General features: G+C 30.4%; 1 protein-coding gene across 1 annotated transcript; it reads left to right on the top strand.

Annotated features, from left to right (window-relative positions):
• The first annotated feature begins 1,472 nt into the window (after positions 1-1,472).
• On the top strand, positions 1,473-8,499 carry LOC106404748. The gene is made up of 2 exons (XM_013845432.3): positions 1,473-2,209; positions 8,366-8,499. The coding sequence occupies exon 1, from the start codon at positions 1,902-1,904 to the stop codon at positions 2,190-2,192; it is 291 nt and encodes a 96-aa protein (XP_013700886.2). The 5' UTR covers positions 1,473-1,901; the 3' UTR covers positions 2,193-2,209; positions 8,366-8,499.
• The last annotated feature ends 2,540 nt before the right edge of the window (positions 8,500-11,039 follow it).

Here is an 11,039-nt window from a genome sequence, read left to right as displayed (position 1 = left end):
TTTGAATGAACCATCTCCATTCAAATGATCCAAATTGGTTCAGCTGAATGGACTTTAAAATTAAGCCTAAATTTCCAAAAGTCATCCGGATGATCCATTTGAATGAATTGCACTTTTAGTGCCTAAACAAACAAAACTCTCATCTTCATCCAGATGATCCATCCAAATGGAGAAACAAACAGGCCCAAAGTGTGTGCACGAGACGGCAAGAAACAGACATGTGAGTTTGGTGAAAACTTTTGGAAGCTAGCTAGAGCTTCTAGTGGAGATCAAGTTAAGATGTGGAAAGAATGTGTCTCCAACAAGATTTGTCGTTCAAAGACAAGAGGTAGGTTCATACACTCAGACTCAAAGTTTTTCTTCTCTTTAATTATTACACTTTGATTAAAACTAGTAAACCGTGAGGATTTCTTTACGTTCAAAACATACATGATATTGTATAGGCCTGGGCATTTTAACCTGGATCCAAAAACCCGAACCGGAACGATCCAAAAATATCCGACCCGGAACCGGACCGAAAATTTACAAGTACCTTTTGGGTCTAAATTTTTTTTACCCGAAAAAACTGGAACCGAAATGAACTTACCCAAATAGACCCGGACCTAAAAAACCGATTTGAATAGACCCGCTCCGATAAAAACCGATTTGTACCCGACTTAAAAACATGCATATCTTAAACTATGATGTTTTTGTGTTCTATTTTATATATATTATTTTATAATTTAGTTGAAATATATATTGTTAACAATATTTGTTATTATTTTGTAACATTTTTTAGGTAATATGAAGTTTTAAAATGTAAAATTTAGAGTTTATAAATATTTTATTTTAGTTATTAATAATTTCATTTAAATTATTTTGTAAAAATTTAGATATATATGACAAATATCAACTAAATTTTATGAAATTGGGTATGTCATATCCTTTTCACATCCTAAATACCCGACCCGGACCCGATATGGATCCGAAAAATTACATGTATTTTATGGATATTTTAACTATAGACCCGAGAAGAACCGACCCGAACCCGAACCAAAATTTTTTAAGTATCTATTGGGTCTAAATATTTAGTACCCAAAAGATCCGGACCCGAAAAGAACCGGCCCGAACCCGACCGGAAGACCCAAACGCCCATGCCTAATATTGTATGAAGTAAAGTGTGAATATTTTTGCAGACTCTGAGTTAGGATTTTTTATCTTTCGATTAGGATTTTTATTGGGTCTGGGTTTTTCTACTGATGGTTTAATTGAGTTACTCGGGTCTTAATTTGGTCTTCTATTGGTTTACATTCAGATTTATTAAGTTACGGTTTAATTTATATACATTAAACCATAGTAATCCAATTTTTGGGTTTAGAGGTTTCGTACTTTGATTTTATGGAGAAATAAGTATTCAACTTTTATTTTATGGGAAAATAAGTCGGAAACTTTTATTTGTGGATATATAGAATGAGGCAATAGTCGGGGAAACATTTGATGCTATACAATAGTTTTCGTGGGAAATAAATTGTTGACCCGATTTATAAAGATCTGAAAGATTTGAGGAAGAAAGCGGTGAAAATGATTGAACATTATAGTACATATCATGAATTACTTAATTACTCTATGACAGATAAAAAAGAGAGTTAAATAGTAAACTAAACAACCAAGCCCACAGGTAACATTTTTCGTTGGACATAAAGTAGTAACAAAACCACGAGCTCCCCGATTATAACAATACTTGCGGCTTCCTTTTTGTAACTTATAATACTTGCGGCTTCTGCAGCCACTGGTTTACGTTATGTACCACTTTCTCGATTCTCACCTTTATAAGCGCAACGCTCCACGAAACTCTCCAAGCACATTAATTTTTCAGAGCTAAAGATAATATACACTGTTATTAAAAAGAGATACATAAAAAGATGAACGCCGGAAAGCAAGCTTCGTGGACGGTGGCGACTGTGATCGCAGTGGTGGAAGTGCTCAAGGACCAAGGCGTTGCTCGCTGGAACTACCCTCTCCGTTTACTCCACAAAAACGCCATGGCTCATGTCCGTACCATCATTATCCCATCTCGCTCCTCTCCTTCTCCTCCTCCTCCCGCAACTTCTTCTTCGTCGGCTGATATTATCAGATCCAAACAGCACATGACCAAGTCCTTTGAGAAAGCTATGGGGCTTAGCTGCTTTGGTCCCACCACCGTTAGATTTTAGAGATTTTAAATCTCCTACTAGGTCAAAACCCGCGCTACGCCGCGGACTATCATAACACAAAATAAATTTTATGTATTATCCGTACTATTTTTCCTATTTACCGTGAGATAGTTGATTGGAAATTTATAAAAAAATTGGTTTGTCCTCAACTTTACAAATGTGGTTAGAAGTATAACTTTTGTTAGTACTATATTTGTCATATTAATACAATATATTACTGAATTTCACATTTTTCAATATACAATATAATAATAATTAAACTATAATTATCTTTAATAAATAAAAGGTCGATAAAATTTATCAAACCTTATGTAAGCACATAAGAACGGGTTTTAGAAACATGTCCACTCTTTCCAAGCTAATGTTTATATTTTCTTTTTATATTTTAGGTTCTTAAACTTGACTGTTTTTCTATATAAATTTAAGAAGATTATGATGAGCCATACTGTATTTTAGTAATATATTTGGTGATATTTTTAGTCATTTGAATATTTCGGCTTTGTCTTAGGTTCTTGACCGTTGTAACTTTTATGAACCTTCTATTAATCTACTAATATATTTTCAAATGAGTACGTCAACTTCACTCATCGGTGATCGGTCTCAATAACCACATAATGGCCTTTATTTGAAAATCGCCCAAACAATGAGAGCTTAGCTATATCCTTTTTTCCCCCGAGTTATATCATCTCACGATTCGGAAAGATCATTCTTCTCCACATGGTTTGGCTTATCAAACTTAATTACTAATTAATGTTTTCTTCTTACGATTTTCTGTAGTTAATTATCCGCTCTGTCATTCGTCCTTTAGGACAGGTCTGGCAACGAATTTCAAATAAGTGATGTTTTTGTTGGTTACGGGACACCAAGGATATATGACTCCAAAAACCATAAATAAATATACAGAGTTGTCTTTCTACTTGGATAATCGCACACCTCTTGGTTCTATGCAATTGTTCATGTGACCAAATAATCGTTCATATTGTAGTTGCCTTAGCTGGCTCAGAATGTTCTGCAACAGAGAAGACATATTCGTGCATCAAGCAATGAACATGTATGAGAATATATATATTTCTTTGTTATACAAAAATGTCACAGTGCTTGAAAGGCCAAGATTCATTTCACATGTTACACGGTAAAGAGAAAGTGAGCTCAAAATGTAATTACCCATTGGAGAATAGAGAACTCCTTGATGTGTCACTGCGTCTTTTCTTTGTAGATTCTAGAGAATAGCACATATTTTCCTTCTCCTAGACACAGCTTCTCATCGTGACAAAAAAAAAAAAAGATACAGGTTCTCAATAGACATTTTCTCAAACTTAGTCTATGATACCCCAAAGAAACAAAAAAAAAAAACAGTTTCTCGGTGAAAGTGCAAAATAATTGTGATCTCAGTTAACAAATCTCTGAGTGAAATCTAATTGGATGGATCTCAGTTAACAAATTCTGGTATCAAAAACTTTCCAGCTTTTTCTCAACATTGTGATCATTATTCCCACACTTGTTGAAATGATAAAATCTAACAACTCACTGGTGTCATTGTTATTTTCCACCAAACTTGATATTCGGATGTACAAGAGAAGAGAAAAGTTCATCTAACAACACTATCAAGCATATTTAGGATGCACAATGATGAAATCTATCAATATCTGTTTCCCAAATTAATTTTTCTTTTTGTATCCAAAAACAAATCATATATATAAACAGGTTCCTTCCAATTAGAAAAACAGGTTCTCGTCTTCTGGTATTATTACAATTATCACTCATAACCGATTTGAGATAATCTAATCGCTTTGGTTTGTCTAATTATTTTTTTTATTAACCAAAACTCAATTTTTCGTGTTCACTTTAACCTAACCCGTGTGTAACATATATAAGTATATATATCTCCTTGTACCTAAATTAAGCCAAGCCGTCATATTCCTTGTTTCTCACCACCTTCCTTGTCTTATCTTCTCTTCTCTCCTCCTCCAGTTCTCGTATTGTTCTTGGTTCTTCCTCTATATCTTCCTATCCGTTATTGGAAAAGACTTTGCATTCGTCTTAGATCGTCATCACCACTGCCTCTTGACGAACTGATCACCACAGGATCCATCGTATCTGCTGTCCATAGAATCATCTTTGCTCTTGTTGGTGTTGTGTAACAGAACCGAGACATGGAGGATAGACGAGCGATGTCGGAGCTGCCTCTCTTCAACATCACTCGATGCTCGAATCTTCACAACCCACCAGAGATTTACACAGTTACCATCCAAGCCGTACGAAGCCACCAACGTCGAGATCCTAGCAAGAGACTTGCGCCCCAAGCATTTTCCTTCACATTTTTAATGGATCTCTTATCACTACCACTTGTCTTGAGCCACCGTGTTACATAAATATGGAACAATTTTTTTTGAAGATGAAGGAACCTGACCGAGACGTAAGATTTGTAATCGAATTAAGAAATAAATTTTTTGAGAATAGCTAGCAAGTTAACGTGTAAATTTAGATGATGTGTAAATAATGAAATGTTTTGATTGGTAGTACAACTTTTTTCATTAATTGACATGGCAATCCCACAATAATTTTAAAAGCTTATGTGTCAACTGCTGGAGAGAACCTTACTCCATTATTGTGTTGACTAGGGATTAACCCGGGCTACGCCCGGGTTTTTTATTTTTTTTTCTAGTTTAAATTGTTACATTATTTATATTTAGGTTATGATATATATTTATATAAATGTTAAGATGCATGTCATAATTAAAATTTATTTTTTAATTTTAACACGTTAAATTAACATATTTTTTACTATTTAAATATTTTTTTTTTAATTTTGTTGGCTATCAAGTTATCATATTTAGCAAAACTATCTGTTGAGTGTTGGAATAAATATTTTAGATATTTAATTAAACTGCAGAGTATTTTCGGATCGACCACATGCTCAACAATCGATCGATCCGTAAAAAGATGGTCGATCTCCTTGGCCAGGTAAGTACAATTGTAGTAAAAATATTTTTGATTTTCAAATATTAAGTATATAACTATTCTTTTGAATATTGTTTTTTTTATTTGTATTTTTTGATTAAATTATTGTATTATAATGTTTATGTAAATATTTTTTGTGATGTTTGAATTTGTGTTGTTCGTATACTTAACCTAGATGACTTTGATGTTTAACAATTTATTGTTTTCTGGAAATAGAAAATAATGATATATCAAAACGTATCTAATACTTGTTAAATGATAGTATAATGTAAATTACATCCATTATTTGAAAATAACCATTTGTTGCTTTTTTAAATCAGAAATTATTTTTATTTAAAAATATTATTCATATATAATATAATAGTTTAAGTTTGGAAGATTAATCAATATATATAAATTATGTATATTTAAAAAAAAAAATTTAAGATATTATGTATTAAGTAACTGAATAAAAGCTGAATTTCTTATCTTGAAAATCAAATATTTATATTTTTGTCTTCATGTTATACTCACCAATCCATCATTTATATTTATAACTCAGTATGTTTTAAAAAAAAACTTATTTTTAAGTAATAAATGAATTTAATAAATTAAATTCATCACCTATAATGTTCTGTAAACTATATTTGAAAACTCTCCAAAATTATATTTTAAGCATAATATTACTATTATTTAATTTAAATTATTTTAAGCATAATATATACTAAACCAACTTAAATTATATTTACAATAGGACCATCCTAAACCGGTTAGTAAACCAAAAACAATACTAAACCAATATGAACTAATACCTGATTCGGCGGGGAAGGAAGTGTTTCGGGATAAACGCTTGAATGGTTATTAACTGTAATGGTTTGATCATGAAAGAGTTAGTATGAATATTAACAATAAAATTATGGATTAGATTAATTTAAATTTGTAAGAATACCTTTGAATCTATGAAAAGCAATTCAATTCCCATGAATAAGTTTGGCTTTTAGAAGTTGTGGGTTTCCCAACAATGAATCTACCTAACAAAAAGTTCGTTGTTATAAAAAATCTCCTTCAAGGTCATTAAAGGTTTTTGGGACGGCAAGAGTTGATGGTGGAACCATTTTTTTGCTCGAATGCTTTGAAATTTTCCTTAATAGTGTGAGGTTGATGTTGATGGAATAATGAGTTTTATAGGGACTTTCTTGATGTAAAACTATACATTTTTTTTGTTTAATGTGGTATTTCTATTTTTATATAATTTACTACCATTTTAAGATATATGTACATTTTAAGATAGATGTTTAAATCTTAATGTACTTTTTCCATTTCTTTAAATGTTTATTTCCATTTCTTATTTTTTTATTTACGTAATATCTATATTTTTTATTTTAAAATAGATATTTAAATCTTAATGTACTTTTTCCATTTTTTTAAATTGTGTATTTACTTATATTATATATTTTACATTTTAAGATAGATGTTTCATGCTTAATGAACTTTTTCCATTTAAAAAAAAAATTGTGTATTTACTTATTATTATATATATAATTCATATATTATATATTTAAATTATTTACTTATTATTTATTTTCCTGTATATGTATTTCCATTTCTTGTACTTTTTATTTATTTAATATCTCTATTTTACATTTTAAGATAGATGTTTAAATCTTAATGTACGTTTTCCATTTTTTTTTAAATTGTATATTTCAATTTGTTATACTTTCTATTTACATAATATCTATATTTTAAATTTTAAGATATATTTTCAAATCTTAATGTAATTTTCCATTTTTTATTGGGTATTTACCTATATTATATATTTACTTATTATTTATTTTTCTTTATATTGTGTATTTCTATTTCTTATACTTTCTATTTACTAATAGTTTTATATTTTAAGATAGATTTACATTTTAAGATAGATGTTTAAATACTAATGTACTTTTTCTATTTTTTTAAATTGTGTATTTCCTTTTCTTATATTTTCTATTTGCGTAATATCTATATTTTAAATTTTAAGATAGATGTTTAAATCTTAATATACTTTTTCCATTGTTTCTAAGTTGTGTATTTCTTTTTCTTATACTTTCTATTTACTTAATATCTATATTTTACATTTTAAGATAGATGTTTAATATTTAATGTACTCTTTCTATTTTTTAAAAATTGTGTATTTACTTATTATTGTATATATAATTCGTATATTTTTATATATATATATAATATTTACTTATTATTTATTTTTCTATATATTGAGTATTTCTCTTTCTTATACTTTAGTTAATATCTATATTTTATATTAACTAAATGTATTTGTGGAAGTATTGTGAAGACAAACTATATTATAGTGAATATCTATATTTAGTTAATATCTATATTTTATATTTTAAGATAGATGTTTAAATCTTAATGTATTTTTCCATTTTTAATGTAAAACGGCAATGTTTAATAGAAGAACTTGGACAAATAGTCAGATAGTTATATTTATGTTTTTTTCTTTTTTTATAAAATGGTAATGTTACAATATAGAAATAAGCCCTTTTTTAGTGAAAAACGACAATCTTACATATGTTTAATGTAGTTTTTCCATTTTTTATGTTGTATGTTTACATATTATTGTTATTTTTAAATGGAAAATGATAATCTTACATATGTTTAATGTAGTATTTCCATTTTTTATGTTGTATGTTTACATATTATTTATTATTTTCGAAATTATAGATAATGTTTTTTTTTACAAAATAGTAATGTTACATTATGGAGATAATCCGTCTTTTTTTTAGTGAAAAATGGTAATCTTACGTATGTTTAATGTAGTTTTTCTATTTTTTATGTTGTATGTTTACATATTATTTTTCTTAAAATCAAAATGTAAAATGGTAATCTTACATATGTTTAATGTAGTATTTCCATTTTTTATGTTGTATGTTTACATATATTTATTATTTTCGAAATTATATATAATGTTTTTTGTTTTTGTTTTATAAAACGGTAATGTTACATTATGGAGATAAGCCATCTTTTTTTTTAAGTGAAAAATGGTAATCTTACATATGTTTAATGTGGTTTTTCCATTTTTTATGTTGTATGTTTACATATTATTTATAATTTTCGAAAATTAGTAATATTAAAATGTAAAACTATATTTTATGCCACGTGTCATCTTCAGGGAGAAGTTTTTTTTGCTGATGTGGACGCTTTATGGAGCCTCAAAAGGTCCCTTTTATTAGTATAGATTGTATTCTTGTATTCATGTTCCTATTCCAGTGTACTTCTCTATATGACTTTTAGGCCCACCACAGCTTCAACTTGGAACCATTCATAAGTTTCAAACAAATTTTATCAGTTTTGAAAGTAATTTGCCGGTGAATTGGACTATTGGTTAAAATTTTAGATTATTTAGTAGAAATCTGTGAAGTTACAAGTTCAAGTCCGGTCGAAAATAGAACTCTCCAAAAAACTAATAATACTCTCTCCGTTTTTTTAATATAAGTCGTTTTAGAGAAAAAATTTTGTTCCAAATTATATGTCGTTTTCGGTTTTCTATGTAACATTTATTAATAATTAATATTGTCTGACTAATGATAATATATCTTCAATTTTTCTATTGGTTGAATTGTGGTTAACTAAATAATTAGTGATGTTTTTGTTCCGAAAATATAAGAAATTAATGATTTTCTTAATCTATGTGCATAGCTTTAAAACGTCTTATATTAAAAAACGGAGGGAGTATGGTTTAGAGTTCGTCCTACTATTTACTATACATGCATACATAAGTTGGGTTTTAATATCGGGACACTTGACAGAAAGCAAACCGGAGCGTTAAGCTCAATAAAAAAAAAGTTCTATCTCGATTTGAATCTTAACTTTCGCATCACATGTTACATGAATGTACAACTGATGGACAGATCCTTGGGCCTCACAATTGCTCTTCCATCAGGGGAAACAATTTTATACTCTCTAATTTTTTTATAAAAATTATTCTCTCAGTATCAAATTATAAGTTGTTTTGCTTAAAACACACAAATTTTAAAATAATCATTAACATTTAGTCAGAAACAAAGAAAATAGTCAATAATAAATTATACATTAAATTTGTAAAAAGTTTTAGTTAACTTCTCTTTTCGTTTCATTTTAATTGTAGTTTTAGAGAGTTTGACGTACATATTAAAAAACATTTAATTTTACATATTTCCAAAATAAAACATCACTATCAATACACATAATCACTTTTTTTTTTATGAAATTTCAAATTTATTGATAATCAACAAAGAATATGCATTTACAAAATGTGAAAAACTAGCTAACTTCTAAACAATATTGAGGTAATGTAAAAATTCTATGCAACTAAGTGAAACCTATCTCAGATTGTTACTTCAAACCATCGCCTCATCAGTCCCTCCAGCTTGCTCCCATACGAATATTTCAGAGATGAGATTATGTTCCTCATAGACATATCAATCTGATAAGCCAGCTTCTCCATAGGTATCCAAGGTTTCCCATGCCTTCTTGTATTTCTCTCCCTCCAGATATAGTAAACCGTCATTTGAAAACCCATTTGTACCAGAACTTTATCTAGTTTAGAGCCACGATCATACTGAATCCTCACAACAGTGTCCTGCCAATCTAGTGTTATACGGCTGCCAAGAAGTCTTCCTGTCACTTTTATCCAAACCATGTAACTGTAAAGACAAGCGAAAAAGAGATGGTCCCTAGTTTCATTCTTCTCCCCACACAGCAAACACTCCTGTTGGAAACCCCAAACCCTCATACGATCTGCAGTGGACAGACGATTCTTTATCGCTAGCCAAGTGATGAAAGAAAATCTTGGGACAGCCTGCGTAAACCAAACCAAAGTGCTCAATCGACTTTCTCATACGATCTCCGGCACGTCTCCCATCACGAGCTCCAGATCCAGTCTCGTCTCCTCTATACGAACTCATCAAACCAAACATCTCTCTCTTGTGCTCTGTTTTGACATGGATCTCAAGCCTCCCGATGATGAAATGAAAGCTAAGGCGAGCTCTAACTTCTCCTTGCTGGACTCCTCCTCTCCAATAACTAGCAGCCTCTCCATCCCATTTTCTGTGACAGAGAGCTCTCCAGCGCTCCTGCAACCACCGATCAATAACACCGATCTAGCCAAAGTTCCTGTACCTGATGAGGATTCTGAGAAAGAAACTGATGCTGTCGATTCTTTGTTCTAACTCAGAAACGAGTTTAGTGCTAGCTTCTACTGATCAGATTGTAGAACACATTAATGAGATAGAGATTGAACAATTGCAATCACAAAAGGGTGTTGAGCTGAAAGATCTTTCCATGTCATCAAACTTGCCCATCCACTCTAAGGTAACAATAGCCATTAGCTCCAACTCTCAGTTCACTTCACCACCATTAGCAGGTATTTCTGCTCCAGCTGAACCTACTATTATGGAAGAAATTCCATCACCTATTATTGTCTCCAAAACCAATCTGGAAGTAGGAGACAATTCATTGGCCTTTACACCCACACATGACAACCTCTCTCACAATCATACTGAGCAACCGAATGTGCAGGATGATGAAGATGGGTTAATGAGTGATGCTATGGCAAATCTCAACACGTCAAGAGGTGGAAGGTCAATAAAACCACTTCAAAAGTATCAACATATGGATTAGAACACGATACGAGGGTAAACGAGGTCGGCGAGGCCAAGGGTACCATACTCCCTAGTGTTTCTTTTATCATTTTCTTATTTCACTAAGCTTATGTTCTATAAGTTTCTCTTTTCTAAGTTCATGCTTAGCTGAATATGAGGATTGTCTCATCTTTGATGTAGCGAAGCTTTTAGGGATAGAACTAGATCCGTTGATTCTAAGAATACTCTGAAATTTGAGTTTGTGAATACTCTTCACAGTGCTTAATCAAAA

The sequence above is a fragment of the Brassica napus genome, chromosome A8 (assembly GCF_020379485.1).
Source record: "Brassica napus cultivar Da-Ae chromosome A8, Da-Ae, whole genome shotgun sequence".
In the NCBI taxonomy this organism is placed as follows: Eukaryota; Viridiplantae; Streptophyta; class Magnoliopsida; order Brassicales; family Brassicaceae; genus Brassica; species Brassica napus.
Note: the sequence above shows the minus strand (reverse complement) of the source record. Positions and strands in the feature narration are given on the sequence as shown.

Bases quoted from the DNA above. Each gene is read 5' to 3' on its own strand.
- LOC106404748 (XM_013845432.3), top strand. From the start codon at position 1,902: ATGAACGCCGGAAAGCAAGCTTCGTGGACGGTGGCGACTGTGATCGCA.